The sequence below is a fragment of the Lissotriton helveticus genome, chromosome 8 (assembly GCF_964261635.1).
Source record: "Lissotriton helveticus chromosome 8, aLisHel1.1, whole genome shotgun sequence".
Taxonomy (NCBI): Eukaryota; Metazoa; Chordata; class Amphibia; order Caudata; family Salamandridae; genus Lissotriton; species Lissotriton helveticus.
Genome location: NC_136069.1, coordinates 1,563,340,823 through 1,563,363,329, shown reverse-complemented (window position 1 = coordinate 1,563,363,329; position 22,507 = coordinate 1,563,340,823). Strand labels below are relative to the sequence as shown.

Below are 22,507 nucleotides of genomic sequence, written 5' to 3'. Positions count from 1 at the left end.
CGGATCCCTCGACCCCTCGCAGTCTGGCTTCCGGGCCAACCACAGCACCGAGACCGCCCTGATCGCAGCCACCGATGACATCCGAGCGCTGCTTAACAACGGAGAAACAGCGGCCGTCATCCTCCTCGACCTCTCCGCGGCCTTCGACACTGTCTGCCACCGTACCCTAGTACAATGCCTCAGCAACGTCGGAGTCCAGGAGAAGGCACTGGAGTGGATCATCTCCTTCCTCGCCGGAAGAACACAGAGAGTCCGCCTCCCTCCATTCAGATCTGAAGCCACCGAAGTCATCTGCGGCGTTCCTCAAGGCTCCTCGCTCAGTTCAACCCTCTTCAAAGTCTACATGAGCCCCCTCGCAGACATCGCACGCCAGCACAACCTCAACATCATCTCCTACGCCGATGACACCCAGCTGATCCTCTCCCTCACCAACGACCCCGCCACCGCCAGAACCAACCTTCACGAAGGGATGAAAGAGGTAGCCGAATGGATGAAGAACAGCCGCCTGAAACTGAACTCGGACAAGACGGAAGTCCTCATCCTGGGATCCTCACCCACCACTTGGGACGACTCCTGGTGGCCCCCCGCCCTAGGCAGCGCACCCAAACCAACGGACCACGCACGCAACCTGGGCTTCATCCTGGAGTCCTCCCTCTCCATGACCAGACAAGTCAACGCCGTCTCCTCGTCGTGCTTCAACATCCTGCGCATGCTACGTAAGATCTTCCGGTGGATCCCCACCGAGACCAGGAAGACGGTCACCCAGGCCCTCGTCACCAGCCGTCTGGACTACGGCAACTCCCTCTACGCCGGAACCACCGCCAAACTCCAGAAGAGACTACTGTGGATCCAGAACGCATCAGCACGACTCATCCTGGACATCCCCCGTCGCAGCCACATCTCCGGACACCTGAGAAACCTGCACTGGCTCCCGGTCAACAAGAGAATCACCTTCCGTCTCCTCACCCACGCACACAAAGCCCTACACAACCAGGATACCTCAACAGCCGCCTCAACTTCTACGCTCCCAAACGCCAGCTTCGATTGACCAGCCACGCCCTAGCCGCCATCCCCCGCATCCGAAGAGCCACCACAGGGGGACGGTCCTTCTCCTACCTCGCCGCCAAGACATGGAACACCCTCCCCACCCACCTCCGCCTGACCCAGGACCACCTCGCCTTCAGGAAGCAACTCAAGACCTGGCTGTTCGAGCAGTAGCGGACCCCCCTCCCCCAGCGCCTTGAGACCCTTCTGGGTGAGTACTGCGCTATATAAATGCGATGATTGATTGATTGAAATGCAATAAAAGACTATGGCTATTGTAAATTGTGGTTTAATATTCTTCGACTAGCCTACACAACCGAGAGACACACACAGATACAGAGAGACACACACAGATACAGAGAGACACACACAGATAGAGAGAGACGCACACACACAGAGAAGCACACACACAGACACACACAAAGAGATACAGAGACACAAGAGACACACAGAGACAGACACACAGAGACACACAGAGGCAGACACACAGAGAAAGAGATACACACGCACAGATACACACACAGAGTCAAACACACACAAACGCACACACCGAGACAGACACACACACAGAGACAGACACACACACAGACAGATGCACAGACAGAGACACACAGAGATGCAGAGAGAGAGATGCACACACAAAGCCAGAGATGCACACACAGAGACAGAGACTCGCACACAGAGACAGAGAACATGCACACACACAGAGAAGCACACACACAGACGCACGGGTGTGTTAGTAGGTATGTAAAAGTCTGTGTGGGTGTGTAAGTGTGTGTGTGAGAGTGGGGATGTAAGTGGCTGTGTGGGTATGTGAGTAGGGGTGTGAGTGTTTCTGTAGATGTGTAAGTGGGTATGTGAATGAGTGGTTTTATGGCTCTGAGTGGGAGTGTGAGTGGCACTATGGATGTGTGAGTGGGTATATGGATATGTGAGTGGGCATGTGAGTGGGTGGGTGCCTGAATGTATGAGTGACTGGTTGTGTTTGTGAGTGGGTATGTGAGTTTTGAGGATCTGTGAGATGGTGTGTGTGACTGTATGGGAGTGTGAGTAGTTGTGTAAGTAGTTGTATGGTGTGTAAGTGGGTGTAAAAGTATGAGCGGTTGTGTGGGTCTGTGAGTGGGTGTGTGAGTAGTTTTGTGGGTCTGGCAGTGGGTATGTGGAAGGCTACATGTATGTGGGCGGGTGCGTGAGTAGTTGTGTAAGTGTGTGAGTGTGTGTATGTATGTGTATGTGGGGGTGCATGTGTGTATTTTGGTGTTATGTGTGTTGTACAGACCTTGAGTTGATGATGTCCATCCATCCAAATGAATAGAATCTATAGAATTGGATACTGTTTCACTGTGCCCCACATAGTGTACTAAAAAACACTGATACCAAGTGTTAATTGGGAAAACATAATTAAAATTACTAATATTGTTTGTTGCATATTTTACTGGTGATTTCTACGGCTGTATCTTGATTTATAAACTGGTAGATAGTGGACAGAGGCTTGTATCCTATCATCAAATGGAAGATATTCACATGACACGTGAACCATCTGTGATGAGCATTTGAGGACACACATGCAAAGTTAAAGCATTTCAGAACAAATTTAAATTCTTTGCAAACATGGAAAATAGTGTTATTATAAGAATGCACTATCCTTTTTCGACTACAAAATTGAATGAAATGCCAGGTAAATTCATCACCCATAGCACCACTTTATTCACTGAGATACAATTCATGTGACCTTGTAGTAAGAGCATGGTGACAATGACTGAAACAGAACCTGGCAGACCTTAGAAAAAGTGTTACCAGCAAATGCAAAGTTTAGTTGTCAAGCAGTGAGAGGAAAGTTGAGGCAGAAAGCAGAGCACCAGTGGTGGCAGCAGAACAGAACTTAAAAAAATGAAGATACATAAAATATGCGATTCAGGACAGAGACAAACAATGCATTTCCTCTTTGTAGTTCATTTGTCTATTAATTCAGTAATATTAGTATAACTATGATATATAAGTTGATCAAGCAGGTATTTTTTTTTGGGCGTGAACCAAAATAAAGCTTTCATAATCTGCCACATCATACAAATGGGTTTCTGTCCTAGGAAACAACTGCAGCTCCTTAATTACATAGTCAGCTTCACTTAGAGCTTTCCTGACTAAAATCTCATCAATAGATAGATGGGGAAACTTAAAGCTACCAATCATAAAATACGTCTGTCTGATACAAGCTATCATTATTAAATGCCCTCCATTTTTTAACAGTGTTGAGAGATTTTTGAAACAACTGCAGAACTCCTCTTCATTCGTCACATGTTTTTCCAAACAATGTGGTAAGAGCAGACAGTCAGCCTGTGGCAGGACGATGGGAAACAATGGGTTGCTTTGGCCGACATCATACGTGACAACTTGTTTGACTTTTCGTTGTATCTTTTTTTGCATGTCCGGCCATTCTTCCCTAAAAATAAAGAAATAATCAAAATGCATACTGTTCCATTACTGACTAGACATGTTCTTTCATTTAGTGGGCAGTTTTAAAAATTAGTCAGTATAAAGAAGATTAATATGTAGGAAGGGCTCTCCATTTATGCACTAACCATCCACTTGCACGAAGTGCACGTCCATTGTTCTAACACTACTCCTACTTTGATACCGGAGTATAATGTGCAGAGCAGTAAAGTAAATATTTCTGAAGTAAAGCATTAAAAACAAAACTATTACATTATTTTAGAATGCAAATGAATGTATGAGGTTTCATCCCTATAGTGCAATTGACTCTCAACCAAATAAAAGATGGGGTTTATTTACAGGGCCGTTTCTAGGTGTTTTGCTGCCCTAGGCGAGAATTGAAAAATGCCGCCCCCTCCCTTTTACTACGACCACTCTCGCCCCCGTCATCCAGGATAGAAGAATGAATGTATCAGATATAAAAGAACTTGTATTCAACATTAAACAATAAAACACATCAAACATTAAATAACTGAATAAGCACCGTTCATGATATTTGAAACAGTGGTGTGTAATTTAATAAAATTACTACTTGTCCATGGGACAGGTTGCTTCTTAAATCTACTTATCCTGTAAAAAAAATCCACTTGTCCATTTGGTGTCATGTAGTGTTACATTTTTAAATTTAATTTTTAAATTAATTATTTATTTATTTTTATAATTTTTAAAATAATTAATTAATTAAAAATTAAATTTTTAAACTTCTTAAATCTACTTATCATGTAAAAATAATTATGGCTGCAATCTCATTATATAAGAGCTTCCCTTCCTTTTATTTCATGCGTTTTTATATAGCGCAGACTTTACCCATAGGTTTCAGAGCGCTTCACAATAGGAACAGTAATGATATATGAGGAGAAAATTACAAGTGAATAGATTACAAAGGCATACGTTAAGTTACATGAGGCAGAAGTGACAATTGTGAGCAAACAAAAAACAAGTAGCAAACGGTGCATTACAGGAGGTAAAAGTGACATGTGTGCAAGTCACGAAAGCGTACAAAGTACAAATAGAGGTATGATACTGCAATAAATGTCAGACCTCCTCCCAGCCTGGCACTGGCGCTCCACGCTCTTGACACCAGGCCCAGACAGTTAAAAGCATTGCTTGAATGTGTGCAGCTCAAGGAAAGGGGGGCCTCAGACTTTAAACTAGTGGAAGGCACACGCTCTTCGCTGCCTTCCTTGACCCCCTCTCCCGTGCCCTGACCTCCACCCAGCCTTGCCCACATTCACAGTTGTGGCGGGATAAGGATTCTATCACCTCACTGACTGGAGCCGAGGCATGCCGCCTGGACATGGGGCCGCGGACGCCAATCACAATGCCCGCCATTTTATGACTTTTGGATTAGGGCCTGCTGCTGCAACTAGGGTGACCAACTGGCATGGGTGCAAATTCAGGACGGTGAGTGTAAAAATTCAGGACAAAGGGTCAAAATTCAGGACAAAATTCAGGACAGGAGGTCAAAATTCAGGACAAAACTTCGGGACAAAAGGTACATTTTACAGACACATCAAAGGAGGTCGCACTATAGTATATAAGTAATCCCATCTATATCCAAACATATTCATCCATTTGTAAACCTATCCATCATGTATCCTTCCTTCCATCCAACCCTCCATCCACACTTTCACTCATCCATCCTTTCACCCTATCCATCCGTACACTCATCCACTAACCCTTTCAAACCCTCCAGCGATCGTGTCACTTACTCATCCATCCACCCAGTCACTCATCCTTCCACTCATTCCCCTTTTCAGTCATCCATCCTCGCTTTTTCTCTCCATTGACCCATTCACTTAGCCATAATTCCTTCCATCCATCCTTCTAGTCATCCACTCATGAATTCATCCATCATTGACTCTATCACTCATCCATTTTTTCACTCAATTATCCACCCATTCGCTCGCCCATCATCCACCCTTTCACTCATCCATCCATCCTTTCGCTCATTATCCATCCATTCACCCTTTCATTCATCCATTCACCCTTCCACTAATCCATCCAGCCATCCACCTATCCCTACCCTCACTCACTAGCCCACCTTTTCATATTAATCATGAGCTGAGTCTTTATCTGCAGAGTTGCATACGGAAGAGGCCCATCAAGAATTTCACCCTTGTGTGGTTCCGAAGGCAAGTTCTAGGATAGGCCATGGGACGAACATACCCCTCAACCTCAATCTAAAATGGAGACCTTCTTCTACGGATATCGATGAATGCAGAAATTGAGCAGGCAGGTTGAGTTTAGTAACTTGCGGGCAATAAACACGACCCCTTAATCGGTCACAATGGACTGAGGGACTACTAAAGTTGCAACCAGGCACAGGCTGCTGGCCGCCTTCAGTACACGCCGAGATCCGCCGCAGATGCTTACCTCATTCTTGGTATGGGTGCCAGTTGTGTCGTAATTTGGCAGTGACTAGGTTAGCATTTAGCTCAGCTACACAAACTTTCGTGTTTAAATTGACCATACTTTCGGGAGCCATTTTGTATTCCCTGGCTTCCATTTTCAATGAACATGCTGCCTCGTGGTCATCATGCCCTTTTGTCCTTTCTTTGTACCAATGACCATTTAATTTGCCCAGCAACAGGCTATTTTTAGCACTGGTCAAGCTCACGCATGCGTACTCGAACATTTAGATTAATGAGTGGTCACCTCTTAGGAATGGTCTCCAAAACTGACCAGTGGTACTAGACTCCTCCCACATGTTGGCTGTGTTCCAAAAATGCCCTTATATGTACCTAAACTGTTCAAAAGTATACCGCCTACCCTTTTTATTGCTGTAAAAATGTATAAAAGAGGTCACGCATCGATGTCCGGGGTGATACTTCTTGCATTACCGAAGGGTGCTGTAGGAATGTACCACCACCCCATGGGGTCTTAATAAACTTGTCTTTTGCATTTCCAGTTTCCGTGCCAACTTCTATTCTATGGTGTTCGGGAGTTTTTTGCAGAGTATGTAGACCTGATGAAACCCAATACCACAAATTGGCGACCACGAAGGGACTCATCGGCGACTCGGATGCCCGAACGAGTGGTCGCGACGAAGGATTGGAAACTCGCCATGGACGCGTACGCTGCCACGGAGTGACCCGAGTCTTGGCACCCACGGTGTTTTTTCCTTTCCTTCCGACCTGACCTTCCAGGTGGCGCCGGTCCTCGACTGAGATCCTGATCAGTTGGGTTGTCGTGCAGTGCCCGTTTGGCTGATTCGATTAAGGAACTTGGCAGTTGGTACCTGGACATTTGAGAATATTTGGTAAGCTTGTGATTGGTAAGGTAGTCTACTGACACTTACTGTGGCTTTTCGAATTTGTTTGAATTAGCTAACATTTGGACCTATGATCTGAGTTATATGTGGAGTGCACCTCACATAGGCAGGTATGTAGAGATATTTCTCTGACTTTGTATTTGTTTGAACGGCACACCATGTGTAAAACATATTAAGTGCCATTTTATGTAATATCGCGTTTTCATGATATTTTGACATGCCTGTTTTAAGCACACTCCGAGGAATGTGCTGTCTTGGAAACTGTACCAATTATCGATTAAATGAATCTCAGCCGGCTCCCCCAGAGGGGACACCTAATCGTGAAATGTACATAAAATTTGGCATTCCTCCCATTATGTATAGTACATTGTGGCACAAATATACGAAAACTGATCATGAATTGCAATGGCCACTACATGGGTCGTTTGATTTACGAAAGGTTCAATATGTGGAGCAGTGTTTGTTTCAGCGCAGGTCTAGACAGGATATGTTTGATTGTGTGCATATGTGGGAGAAAGTGGTGCGTGAACGAATGAAGCGTGAACAAGCCTTGGCGGATAAGGAGCAGCGAAAGGCTGCTCGTGATAAAGCTTTACAGTTGCAGGAGAAAGAATTGCAGGAACAGAAAGAGAGAGACTCGAGAACGTAATTTGCAGGTTAATGGTCAGTTTCCTATTCGACGTCCTCTTTATCCAGTCCCTACTAATGAATCTGATTATTTTTCATTGCTAGATCGTTGCCCGCCTCCGTATGTTTTGCCTACGGCTCCGGATGAGGACTCAGGCGAGGATGATCAGAGGGATACTCGTACTAGGATTAGTGTTGAACGATCCGCGGAATTACGCGGGTTGGCTCGTAAACTTAATCTTAATGTTATTACTGTTTCAGAGATTGATGAACTTATGCGTAGAGTGCCCTATCTTTGGAACAGATAAGAGCGCCGTAGTTCATGTTATGCCTATGCGAGAAGCTGCGCCTTTGTATGTTCCTCCTAAAGGGCAAGGTACAGATGATAATAAATTGTCTGCGGATGCAAAGGGTTATTTTATATATAATTGGGTTTATACGCCTTGGAATAGAGCAGATGTTATGGCGCTTAAGAATGCTTTGCCTGACCCCCGTAAAAATCCAGCAGCTTTCTATGAAGGAGTGGAAGGTGCTATTTCTTCATGTGTTATTTTTTTTTTTTTTTTTTTAGCGATTTGTATAGCGCCTGGTGACCCAAGGGCATCCCCGCGCTGTAAGGAGATTGTTTATCCTGTAAGGAGAGGGAGGGAGGAGGAACAATGTGTTATGACATTAGTTGATATTGATCTTTTCTTTGGGTTAATATTGCCTCCTGATATGTGGAGAGCAATTCGTAAGTTTGATGATCAAACGTTTTAGGTGCAGATTGGAAAGACTTAGCTCGAGCTGATTTGGATAGGGAACCCGCGTGTAAGCCATGCCAATTGATTTTAGACCTCCCAGAGGCTATTTTGAATAAATTAAAAACGCTCGTTCCCCCTAAGAAAATAGATTGGACGATGCTGATGCAACCCCTCCTTCTTTATTGACTATGGCTCAGTATTATGAACGACAGGAATTGGAGGCTAAAGAAAGTAGTGATAAGAAAGTGAAGTATTTGAAGACGAAGGTGATGTTGGCTCAGGTTTATGCTACACAGCCAAGAGGGAATGATAGGGGTAGACGTGGATCGTATGGTACGTCTTCTGCTCGTTCCGATATTTCCGAGGATCAGTGTGCATACTGTAAACAGTTTGGACATTGGGCTTCAGATTGTCCGGTGCTTCGAGAACAGCGTACTCAGCGTGGTCGGGGAAGTGGAAGGTTTCGAAATAGTTATTCAGGGTCGAGGGGTGGAGCAAATGATCGTGGTAGGTTTGAAGCGAGGGGTCGTGGTCAGACTGATCATAATACTTTTGATCGACGGAATCAGTATCAGATAGCTGAGGGAGAGTCTATTGAGTCTCAGGATAATACATATGCATAGGATTGCGTAGGATGGGGTGTGGAATCGGTTGAAGTACCAGTAGATCAAAGGGGTCCATATATATCAGCGCATGTTTTGGGTTCTACTGATCAGTTTCTGGTCGATACAGGAGCTACTCGTAGCGCTCTGTCCAAACACTTGGTTCCAAGGGCTCCCCTGTCTGGCGAAACGATTACCTCAATAGGGTTCGATGGAACACCTTCTCTTAGCCCACTGTCTCAACCCCTTACATTTCACATTGATAAGTTTACTGTCCCATGTTTGTTTTTGTTATCCCCGAACACACCAGATAATATTGTGGGACTCGATATGCTTAAACATTTTCGAGCAACTATACGCTGTGCCCCTGAAGGGGTGCGGGTTATTTTGAATGAGAACTATCCAGAGGTTGAGAGATTGTGCCTCATGCAGGAGGCCGATGCGTTAGCCTCTCTTCCAAAAACTTTGTGGGCTACTTCCGATACTGATGTGGGACAGATGATTATCCCTCCCGTACGTATTACTGTAAAGGAGGGAGTGTCTTTGCCTCGCGTACCACAGTATAACATTTCCAGAGAAGGTGAAGTTGCTTTAACACATATCGTAAATGACTTGATTATGGCAGGGGTGGTGGAGGAAGTCCCCTATAATGTTTGTAACAGCCCAATTCTTCCGATCCTCAAGAAAGACACAGACACGAAGATCTATCGTTTTATTACTGATTTGAGGGAAATTAATAAGATAGTAGTGCCCCAGTATCCGGTGGTGTCTGACATTACCAGCTTACTTACTTTGATTCCACCCACAGTCACTACCTTCACCGTTATCAATTTGAAGAATGCTTTCTTCTCGATTCCCATTCATCCCGATAGCCGATATTTGTTCGGCTTCACATTAAATAACAAATCATATAGATTTTGTCGAGTCCCTCAAGGGTACAAAGAAAGCCCTAGCATGTATAGCCAGGCTTTAAAAAGACAGCTTGATTCTTTCGACTTACAGTTTGGGGTAGCTCTTATTCAATATGTTGATGACATTTTACTTGCAGCAGATACGCAGGAACAATGTAAATGTAAATGTATTTGAGCTTGTAAAGCGCACTGCTACCCGTCCATAGGTTTCCTGGCGCTGTATAACTCTGGGGAACCCGTCCTGGCTTTCCTTCTGGGATGGTCCCTGCTGGGAGTCCCCAAGGTGGAGCCAGGCATCCCCGGAATAGATGGGGCCGTTGTGGAGATTAGGCAAGCTAATGCCCAGAGTTGCCGAGTGGAACCCCTGATTAGAGTAAGCACCGAAGCGAGAATTATCGAGTCCGCTGACCCAGGTCCACGACCCTGCCGCTTCGGGAATTGAACCCTGGTCCCGGCCGACTTCTGCTCTCAGGTCTGCTGCCTCTATCCAGTGAGCCACACTACTCCACAATGCAAGGAGAGTACTCTTTCCCTGCTTTCTTTTCTTGCTAAGAATATTCACAAGGTTTCGAGGAAGAAGTTGCAATATTGTAGACCAAAGATGACCTACCTCGGTCATCTTTTGTCTAAGGAGGGACGTGCACTGACATCAGATCGAATTCAAGCAATTCTAGATACGGCAGTCCCTTGCACTCAGAAAGATGTTCGTGCTTTCATAGGTTTGACGTCCTTTTGTAGACAGTGGATATTAGGATTTTCACACATTATGAAACCTTTGTTAGCATTGTTGTCCAAAACTACACCGATTCCCATTGAATGGACAGATGAATGTCAGAATGCTTTTGAACAATTGAGGCAAGCTCTTTGTTCTGCACCAGTGTTAGGTACACCGGATTATACAAAGATCTTTACATTATATGTCCACGAGAAAGATGGGTGTGCATTGTCAGTCTTAGTGCAGACACACGGAGACAAACAGAGACCTTGTGCGTACTTTTCAGCAGTACTTGATCCTGTAGCATGAGGATTACCTGGGTGTTTTCGAGCAGTCGCAGCAACAGCAGTGGCTATACGACAGAGTGAGGGAATAGTTTTGTCACACACATTGTTGGTGTTAGTTCCCCATGCAGTAGATGCTTTATTGAACCAAACGAAAACACAGCATCTAACTAGTGCTCGTTTAACAGGATACAAGCTAACGCTGTTGGCGCCACATATTACACTGAAGAGGAGCGCCACTTTGAACCCCGCTACTTTATTGCCATATCCTGTTGCTGAGACCCAGAAGGAAGAACAACATGATTGTGTTTTTCTGACTGAAGAACAACCAAAGGGTCGTATCGATTTACAGGATACGCCACTTCCAGATGTAGATGGGAAACTGTGGGTTGATGGATCGTGTTTAAAGTTGCCAGATGGTACGACTTCCGCAGCTTATGCGATCACGACACTTAAGACAGTGGTAGAAACAGCACGAATACCGCAGAAATCGGCCCAAGCGGCTGAATTAATAGCCTTAACGAAAGCATGCGAGTTAAGTGCTGGATTATGTGTGAATATCTACACTGATAGCCGTTACGCTTTTGGAGTAGTGCACGATTTTGGCCTACTCTGGAAAGAACAAGGGTTCTTGACCTCGCATGGAGTGCATATTATGCATGGAGAATTGGTACGTGATCTCCTGAATGCACTATTATGTCCAAAGAAAGTAGCAATAATTAAATGTAGTGTGCATAAGAAAGTGACAGATAAAATTGGACAAGGAAACGCTTTTGCAGATCGCATAGTGCGAGAGACGGCCATGCTACAGAATGTCTCTCCCATGTATGTGGTGAAATCACAGGCTGAGTGATGGCATGATGCTAGAGAAGAAATATTAGATATACAGAAATCAGCATCTGAAGCAGAACTTGCAACCTGGGCAACAGAGGGAGTGTTGGATGATGAGGGTTGTTGGCGTAGCAAAGATATGGAGAGATTGGAATTGCCTGCCGCTTATTTGCAAGCAATGGTTCAAATGACGCATGGGCTGGCACATGTTGGAGCTCTTGCGATTACTAAAATGTTCACACGAGTTTGGGAGCATCCTGAGATTGCAAGCACGGCTAAAAGAGTAGTGCAGACCTGTCTGATATGCCTACAGTACAATCCTGCTAAAGGGACTTATACTCCTAAAGGAGGGTTCGTTCCACCTACTGCACCATTCGAAGTACTGCAAATGGATTACATCCAGCTTGAGCGCTGTAACAATCTCAAGTATGTCTTAGTGGTGGTGTGTGCTTTCAGTAAATGGATTGAGGCCTACCCCACGAAGGATAATACAGCATTGACAACAGCTAAGGTGTTACTCAAAGAGTACTTCCCGCGCTTTGGTGTTTGTAAATTTTTGTGGAATGACAATGGTCCTCATTTTGTTGGGAAAGTAGTGGAGTATGTCCTGAAAGGATTGGTAATTAAACAAAAGTTCCACGCTGTATTCCACCCTCAGTCAGCAGGTTTGGTAGAGAGATATAATGCAACTCTGAAGCTGAAGCTAGCAAAGATCGTGGCATCCATGTCTTTGAAATGGCCGGACGCTTTGCCTTTGGCCTTATTGTCTATTAGATCAGTGCCACATTCCCGATCTGGCCTCACACCTTATGAAGTGGTGTTTGGAAGGCCTATGATTATCTGGGGAGTCCCTAAGCCACCCCTAGTACATGATGTGCCTTGTATAATGATGAACGATTATTTGGCACGATTAACAAATGATTTACTCTCTATTCATCAGCAGGTTCGAGAAGCGCTTCCCGACAATTCCATTGGAGAGGCTCACAATCTCCGTCTTGGGGATCATGTAATGGTCCGTTCGTTCGACAGAACCAGCAGTTTGGAGCCGAGGTGGCGTAGCCCTGAACAAGTGTTGCTGGCAACTCGGACGGCTGTGCGAGTCACGAATAAGAAGCGGTGGGTACATTCCACTCACTGTCGTCGTGTCTCTCCGGACCTGGTGAATCCTGCGGTTCTGTCTGATTATCGAGACATCTTGGATGCAGAGAAGAGCCCAGCTACTACGTCTCACGAATCGGAGGGAGCCTTCCCGGACCACACAGTTTCTGGTGGAGTGAAATATAACCTACGGCCAAGAAAGTAGTTGTTTTGTGCGAGACTGGTTGAGTTACCGTTCTGAGGTTTGTGAAAACGGAAGCCGAAAATATCAAGGGGGGGGGATCAGTTCTGTCCAGTGTAGCGACACGCGTCTTGAATCTCGGAGAAGAAACCAGCGGCTACCTCGGAGCTCAGCACTAATTTTTATCTTTTTTTAGCTTTGTTTTGAAACTTTTGTTCTTTGCACTATGGCACCTATTGCGATGAGAAACAGAAGAATTCTTGGTGCAGTGCTTTTTGTTATGACTGTATTGGTAATAGCAGTAATAGCCTGGATCGTAGAACGATTGCTTCCTGCAAGAGAATATTTACTGCCTACCGCTTCAATCCCATCTGAACATTTTCATTTTACTCTGCCTTGTCATGAAGAGAGACATAGACAGACTTATTTAAATAACAGCTTCATTCAAATTCTACATCATACCCATAATATGACGAACACTTCGAACTGTTGGGTATGTGGAATGTTGCCTGGACATCAGAAGAAAGGAGGAACTCCACTTATTCCTCTTCCGTTCTTTCATAATGGTTCTTGTAATGCTTGGTACACTCTTCTTTTTACCTTGACATGGCCAACCAAAGGAGGACTACTTTCCAGACTTAATAAAGTTTGTTATAATGATAGAGATGGTTACCCGCAGGCAGAAGGAAATACATTTGAATGGGAAGAATATCGACCGGACAATGTATCTATACCTCGTATTTTCACTAATCAGAGAATTGCAAATATGTCTAGTTTATATGTGATTACGGTTATTGATACCAAAGCTGACTTATGTGTACGAAATAAAGGTACTATTCCAGTAGAACCGAATGGTTCTGGACGTAGTATTAGCTGATCGTGGGGGTGCATGCCGCATTATCGGTAGTAGTTGTTGTGTGTACGTCCCAGATAATTCACCTTCTGTGTATGATGCCATTTCTAAACTGCACAAAATTGCTGCTGAAATTCCTCCCGAAAATGGTACATGGACATTCTCTAATTGGTTCTGGACTTTGCTTAGTACCTGGGGTTGGAAATTATTGACTATCCTGTGTATGATTATTGGAATACTCTTCTTCTTTTGTTTATGTATTCAATGTGGCCCTACCTTATGCTCTGTATGTATTACAGCCTGCATTCCGTCCAAACGAGCTGTTGCCAAAAACTAGCAAATGATTAACAAAGAAATGATGAATATAATGTTGATTAATATTGATGATGAGTATCCTGATTACTTCCGTTATGAGGTAGCTTCAGCTAAATGCTAAAAGGGCCGTCTGTCGTAATTTGGCAGTGACTAGGTTAGCATTTAGCTCAGCTACACGAACATTCGTGTTTAAATTGACCATACTTTCGGGAGCCATTTTGTATTCCCTGGCTTCCATTATCAATGAACATGCTGCCTCGTGGTCATCATGCCCTTTTGTCCTTTCTTTGTACCAATGACCATTTAAGTTGCCCAGCAACAGGCTATTTTTAGCACTGGTCAAGCTCACGCATGCGTACTCGAACATTTAGATTAATGAGTGGTCACCTCTTAGGAATGTTCTCCAAAACTGACCAGTGGTACTAGACTCCTCCCACATGTTGGCTGTGTTCCAAAAATGCCCTTATATGTACCTAAACTGTTCAAAAGTATACCGCCTACCCTTATTATTGCTGTAAAAATGTATAAAAGAGGTGACGCACCGATGTCCGGGGTGATACTTCTTGCATTACCGAAGGGTGCTGTAGGAATATACCACCACCCCTTGGGGTCTTAATAAACTTGTCTTTTGCATTTCCAGTTTCCGTGCCAACTTCTATTCTATGGTGTTCGAGAGTTTTTTGCAGAGTATGTAGACCTGACGAAACCCAATACCACAGTTGCACAGCAGACTTCTCTATGTATGCAGTGAGGTAGAGCTTCCGAAGACCTTCTAAAGCAGAGAAATATACTAAAAAGTGATCCCAAACCCTAGAGCCTAAGCGCGGCTCGGCCTTCTGTTGGCCACTCGTTGTATAGTGTATATACATGACTAGCTATAAATTAAATACATGTGAGAGAGGGGCTAAGGAGAGACTAGGGCCACCATGGGGGGTGGTAGTCAGGGAATACATAAAGAAGGGCATTGAATGGGCACCAAAAAAGATTGTCCTCCTGGGCGCCACTAATACACATAGTTTGGGTTTGACAGTTCTTACAGAGTCTTTGCAGCAACCACCTATAACATTTTTGTCCTGTTTTTGTGGTACACAGTTACACGAAAGCTACGCCTCATTGTTTAAAATAAGTTTGCATTTGCAAACAAATGCAGAAAAGAGACGTTTTAAGGCAAGGGCAAAGTGTGCAACTTCCATGTACTCAAAGCTACAAAGCCCCTCCTCCCCCCCTGGAAGATCTATTTCTATAATATTTATGTCTATTTATCTCAACGTACCCCCCTTTCCTGTGTAGTTTTATGGCTTGTTGGTTCCCAAAGGAAGACATATATCAGCTGTGTCTGGATGATTCAGTTTTTAAAACTTTAACGTAGTTTAATATTTTTGTGCTTTGTGTAAGCTTCAGTTTTCAGAAAATGGTTAATAAAATTCACAAATGTTCCCAACAGGTGGCCCCTAAACATATCATGCACAGGGCCCCGAAAAACATTAAGATGACAATGATACAGGGCAGTAGCTATCAACGGTGGAGAAAGAGCCTCGATACAGGGTCCATTGCACATCAATTACTGTTGCCTTTTACACAGTGCAAACAGACACCGGGGTGACATTATCATTGTTTGCACCGGGGCCCATGGCTCTCATGTTACACCACCGCACAGAGACCATATTTTATCTGTCGTTTAATCTGTTTAAAGCGTCCTGCGATGAGGATCTCTTGAAGAATAACCAGAACTGCAGGAAAGCTCCAAAAATGCATTAGGCTCCGATTCTAACATTAACAAGTCAGTTCCTCAGCTTCCAATCCAGCCAAATGCGACTTGAGGCCTGGTCCCTTTAGAATGCGATTTACTGAGTCTACAGGTCAGGGGTCGAGTAAGGGTCCCGAAAAATTAAAAAGGGGAAATGGGTAAAACCTGCTCTGCGCGTTTCAGAAGTACGGGGCTAGGTACCCTAAAGCTGTTGTCATTGGCCCTGAATCAGGGCTAATGAGAGCACTCCTGCAGTGTACCTGCGAGCTCTAGGATTGGCTTATGTCTTTTAAGCCAATCCTAAATAGCTTAGTTTGGTCTCCACGGCAAACGGTTGCCATTAGAAAGACACATGATTCGCTGTCAGTAACAGCTGTTAAAATTACGGACAAATGGCGTCCGTTAAAGAAGTCTTCACGGACAACGGACAGATGGCCGAAATTACGGACTGTCCATGAAATTTACAGATGGTTGGTCACCCTAGCTGCAACAAACAATAACAAAACCCATGCAGACATATCTCTCACAGTTGTGCGCCCGTCTCTGGAGCCATGAGGACTGGGACGAGCTCAGAGACTGACTCAGACTCACAGGCTTCTTTTTGAATTAAGAGTAAGTACTGTACATATTTTGCATATTCGCAGCAGACCAGCATGATGTTCGTAACAGTAGCTTCACTCTAACTGCGCCATAACTTACTCGCCTGTGCTTGGGGGAAAGAAAGTCACGTCCACGCGCAAGTCCGTGCAGTTTGCAGGCTCCGAGGCTCATGCACTGCTGGCCTCTGTCAGATGATCCGCTACCACCGACACTACTACTGTGAGACTCTGGGGTCTCAAGCCAGGCCAGCTGGAGCCGAGGACTCGGAGTAGATATCCGCTGGCCGGGACAGGTCTGTGTTGTTGTTGTGGAGCACTGGCAGATATCAACAGCTCGGGCCTGGCAGTCAATTCTCCATTAGCCAAACACACACTCAGGCCGTCCCTTGTGCACCGACAGCGAGAGGGTGGTGCACGTCACGCCGTCACCGTCAGGGGCTGCTGAAGCACCCATCGGGAATTGGACAAAATTATGATGCCCAGGGCCGTCCTTGGTAGCGCTATCCCGCGCTACTAGATTGACTTCCCTGGGAAGGGACCCGCACATGATACAATACTAGTGTGTACCACCCGCCTGCCCCTCTCCACAGCACCACTATCGACCACTAAGCTAGGGTGCTTTCAGCGCTGCGCAGCAACAATGTACTAGTACAACCATAAAACAGGTGCGCTTGCACTCCACTTATAGGTGCTGCTGCCCGTGTGTTTTTTGCCACCCTCCACCTTTTGCCGCCCTAGGCGGCTGCCTAGTCCTGCCTAATTGCAGAAATGGCCCTGGGTTTATATGGTCTGACATTCCAAATATAATGAGAAGCCCAGTCTCTACGGTGTGTGCTCTGCACAGGTGGCAGAAATAAACACACATACATGTGTATAGACATGCTCCACATACATTTGCCACAAACTCACACACACAAAACTGTCCCCACTCACACTCAAATATGCAGAACCCCAGAGACTCATTCCCACACAAGCCCACATACACACATTCACACGCATGCACATGTTACCGTTCTTATAGAAACAACGGCGGTCATTAGGATAAAGGACAAACTTTGTCCGCCCGTCATCCTACCGGTGATAGGGACTGCTCGCCATAAGGGCGGAGGTCCGGTGGCTAGCATTAGGATGTGCCCGCCACAGTGGCGGGCGCATCCAGCATTCCTACCATTGTGGCGGGCAGTGCACTCTCCAACGCACGCCACAATGGCAGGAAGGTATGCTGTGCACTTCCATGCACAGCATGACAGGCAACGTGAGGTGCCTGCCATGCTGTGCATGGAACTGCTGGGGTGTACCAGAGGTACCCCCCATGTGCACCCTCCACCCCCCCCGGAGTCCATCGGGGCCCGCATCGGGCTCCCAAAGGAGACTCCGCATGCCTTTCCGTGGCGGCATTGCCGCTACGGAAAGGCATCTGGAAAAGCCCATTGTAATATGGTTGGCCGCCGCGGCCCCCCCAACCATACTAATATGGCTGGGGGTCATTCCTGCAAGGATGGCGGGCGGATCACCCTTGCCAGGCCGGCGATGGCTACACCCAGCCTGGCGGGGGCGATCCGCCCACCATCCTAATGGGGCCCTATGTGTGAACACTTGCTTGTGGGGATTACCTTTTCCTAATGTTTTAAAATTATGTAAATAACAGAATACTATGCAGAAAAACTAATAATACATGATCTGTTTCAGATTTGCAAATATGTTGCTATTTAATTGTGTGGTCAGAACCATCCTCATGGGGACTTGAACGTGTGTTAACATCTTTGTAGGGACTTGCTCCATTCTCATCATCTTCCTCCTAAATATTGCCATGGGCACATGGCTAGATGTTTATTTTATCAGCAAAATACACAACTACATCATAGTGGAGAAGTGTGGCTCACTGGTTAGAGCAGGCAGACCCTGAAGCAGAGGTCAGACCCGGGACCAGGGTTCAATTCCCGACGCGGCAGGGTCTCGAGCTCAAATGTCCACGGACTCGATAATTCTCGCTTCGGTGCCTGACCTAATCATGGGTTCACACTCTGCAACTCTGGGCATTAAGCTTGCTTAATCTCCACTACGGCCCCCCGCGGCGGGATGCCTGGCTTTCACCTTGGGGATGCCCTGTAGGGGCTATCTCACAGGGAAAAGCCAGGACGGGTTCCCAAGGCAAAGCGCTTAGAGACCCCTGGGTTATAAGCGCTATATAAATCCAAACATACATACATACATAATCTTTTCATAATAGAATGGTTACATGTATTCTAGGGTTACACAACAGATGGATTATGTTAATATGCACCAGAAAATATCATATATCAGGATTACAGAATGGCTTTTATAACTCTATGTAAATCTTTTCTTAGTGGTATAAGTTCTAGGAGATACAGGACTGATGCATGAATGAATTAGATGATAGACTCAAGCAGTAATGTCTAGTAGTATTCAGTGTGATTACTTTCATTTGCATCAAAGTAGCTATTAGACCGGATCTCCTGAAGAATAACATGTAATATCATTGTTTGCAGGAGGATGGGGTGTGATGATGCACACAGAGGTCAAATGTTATCATAGCAGTATCATAGACTCAGAGACGCAGTCTGCAATCATGATAAAAGTCCTCCACAGAGGTAGCATGTGAAGGTGATGTCCAATTCTCCACAAAGATACTCTATAACTAAAAGAATTCCATTAGAAATCATTTGTGGAAGTAATCTCCTTGAACTACCAAGTAAGATAGTGTGTGATTATAGCAATATTCATGTCCCCACATAGAAACTGTGCAGTTATAGGGTTGTTGAGGTTCCCATACGGAAAGTGTGTAGTTGCTGGCATATATGCAAGTTCCACAGAGATAGTGTTTGGTTGTTGGGATATTCAAGTTCCCACAGAGACACTGTGTGGTTACTGGGATAGTGTTTGGTTATTGGGATGCTCACATAAAAGGTCTTAGAGCATGTTTAAGTCCCTCACAGATAATGTGTGAACATTATCTTCAAATGTTCATTTCTCCACACAGATAGTGAATTAAGATAATGATGCTTGACGCTTTACAGAGTTAGTGCATGATTATAGAAGGGCCACTGGAATTATGCAAGAGGAGAGGTCCAATTATGTAGCAAGGTTAAATTAATTATGTGTCAAAAAAAGAACAAATTATGCAGCCTGGAGTGAAATTATTATCTCACAATTATTTTTAAAACTTGTTAACACTGTCCAAGCATAGGCTGCACCTCATCAGTACCAGTATAACACCTGAATATAGCAATAGGAAACAGAAAGTTGACCCGTCAACCTTTACAAAGGACTTTCCACTGCAGCAACACATATCACTAATTTTTGGGTGAGTTTTGCATTGTTTGAGGTAGAAACTTTGTTTGTTAAATCTGCAGATTATGAAGCAGGTGATGGATTATTTTGCAAATGTGGTAATTCCATAGTTATGTAAAAAAAATGCCATTGCCGCACAGTTACATAATTCCAGCCTGATTATAAGTGTGTTCAAGCCTCCACATAGTGTGTGATTATAGTAGTGTTCATGTCTTTACCAACATCTAGAGTGGAGATTCTGTTGTCTAAGTCCATACAGTGATAGTATGTCTCGCTAATGATGCTCATCACCTACAGAGTAGTGTGTGGTTACAGGTATGTTCAAACCTCCACAGAGAATGTGATTATATTGATGTTCAAGTCCCTATGAAATTGTGAGGAGATCATTACAGTGAAGTTCACACAGAGATAGTGTGAGATTATATTGATGTTTAAATCCCACAGAGATAGTGTGTGATTATTTGGATGTTCAAGCCCCTATAGGGAGAAATGTGTTGTTATTGGAATGTTCACAATCTCACAGAGATTGTGTGTAAATGTAAGCATGTTCGGGTCAGCATAAAGTTAGTGTGTGAAGATAATGTTTAAGTATCCAAACAGATAGTGTGTCAGGTTAATGATGTCTCAAGCCCCAATACAGGCAGTGTGTGATTACAGGCATGTGTAAACCTCCGCATAGTGTGGGATTATAATGGTTGTCAAGTTCCCTACTAACATAGTGTGGAGAATATTGTGGTAAAACCCATAAAGTGATAGTGTGTAAATATAATAATATTTAAATACCCAGAGAAATAGTGTGCAATCACAGTTATTTGTTAAGCCTCTGCATAGTGTGTGATTATTTAAGTCCCTCCATAGACATTGTGTTATGGTATGCAACACAAAAAGATGATGGACAGAATGTTGAACATTGTCAAACATTTACACGCAACCACAGATCTGGGTTAAATCCACCGATATTTTGTTTGCCACGCCATTCCAGTTTGGACCCATCCATAAACAAATCAGCCTTGACCATGTTCCCTATGAGAACAGTCCGGCCTGCACTGCCAGGCCCTCCCTGGACCAGAAAACAGGAATCCTAGGACCGGTTTCAGGACATCACCGCTTATCAGCCAGGCTAGTTTGAAATCGGTCGCATAACAATCCCAGGACCCACGTCTGGGCATAACCTTTGCACTTAGGGTGAAAATGCAACACGAAAAGATGATTGACGGAATGCTGAACAATGTCAAACATTCTCCCTAGTCTCAGATCTGGGTTTAATCCATTGTTATTTTGCTCGCCACGCTATTTTGGTTTGGACCCAGCCACACACAATTCATCCTTGACCCTGTTCCAGATGGGAATGGTCAATCCCGAACTGCCAGGGCAGGCCCTCCCTGGACCGGAAAACAAGCATCCTGGGACAGGTTTCGAGGCATCACCCCTCATCAGCCAGGCTAGCTTGAAACCGGTGGTGTAGCGAGCACAGGACCCACGTCTGGTCATGCCCTTCCCACTTAGGGTGAAAATGCAACACAAAAAGATGATGGACGGAATGTTGAACATTGTCAAACATTCACACCCAGTCACATATCTGGGTTTAATCCATCGATATTTTGCTCACCATGCCATTCCAGTATGGACCCAGCCAAACACAAATTAGTTTTCACCCTGTTCCCTATGGGAACAGCCAGTCTGAACTGCTAGGCCAGGTCTTCCCTGGACCAGAAAACAAGCATCCTGGAACCGGTTTTAGGGCATCACCCCTCACCGCCAGGCTAGCTTGAAGCCGGTGGTGTAATGAGCACAGGACCCATGTCTGGGCATACCCGCCCCACGTAGGGTGAATATGCAACATAAAAGAATGATGGATGGACTGTTGATCATTGTCAAACATTCACCCCAAATCACAGATCTGCGTTTAATCCATTGTTATTTTGCTCACCACGCCATTCCAGTTTGGACCCAGCCATATGCATATCAGCCTTGACCCTGTTCCATTTGGGAACAGTTGAACCCTAAGTGACAGGCCAGGTCATCCCTGAACCAGAAAACAAGCATCCTGGGACCAGTTTGGGGCATCACCCCTCATCAGCCAGGCTAGCTTGAAACCGGTGGCATAGTGATCACGGAATCCACGTCTGACCATTTAGGTCGAACAAAGCAAACACAATAAGGTGATGGACAGAGTGCTGACACTTTTCAGACACTCATCCCTAGTCACAAATCTGCAAGGACGTGGCCTGGCTGTTCGGGCTGGACTTTTCCCCTGAGGAACAGGGTCAATGCTGATTTGCATATGTCTGGGTTCAAACTGGAATGGCGTGGCAAGCAAAATATTATTGTGTTTCATATGCTCACCCTATGTGGCCAGGGTATGCCCAGACGTGGGCCCCTTGCTCACTTTACTACTGGATTCAAGATAGCCTGGTTAATGGGGGTGACAGCCTGAAACCGGTTGCAGGATGCCTGTTTCCAAGCCAGGGTAATCTGGCCTGGCAGTTTGGGCTGGATTTTTCCCATTAGGAACAGGGTCAAGACTGATTTGCATATGGCTGGGTCCAAACTGGGGTGGCTTAATGAGCAGAAGAACAATGATAGATTAAACCCAGATCTGTGACTGGGTGTGAGTGTCTGAAAAGTTTGGGCACTCTGCCCCTCATCCTATTGAGTTTCCTCGGTTTGCCATTAGTGGCCAGGTTATGCCCAGAAGTGGGTCCCTTACCCACTTTGCCACTGGGTTCAAGCTAGCCTGGCTGATGAAAGGTAAAACCCTGAAACCAGTCCCAGGATGCTTGCTTCCCGTCCGGGGAGAACATGGCCTGGCAGTTCGGGCTCAACTGTTCCCATGAGGAAGAGGTTCAAGACTGATTCACTGCTGGGTCCAAAGTGCGGT

At 45.2% G+C, this 22,507-nt stretch overlaps 1 protein-coding gene across 1 annotated transcript in view; it reads right to left on the bottom strand.

Moving 5' to 3' along the window:
• Positions 1 to 2,723: 2,723 nt before the first annotated feature.
• LOC144772056 (nicotinamide N-methyltransferase-like) overlaps positions 2,724 to 22,507 on the bottom strand; it is a 123,696-nt gene continuing 103,912 nt past the window's right edge. Inside the window, exon 3 of the mRNA XM_078656249.1 lies at positions 2,724 to 3,484. Within this exon, the coding sequence (XP_078512375.1) occupies positions 3,049 to 3,484 (436 nt within the window). The 3' untranslated portion in view covers positions 2,724 to 3,048. The remainder of the gene's footprint in view (positions 3,485 to 22,507) is intronic.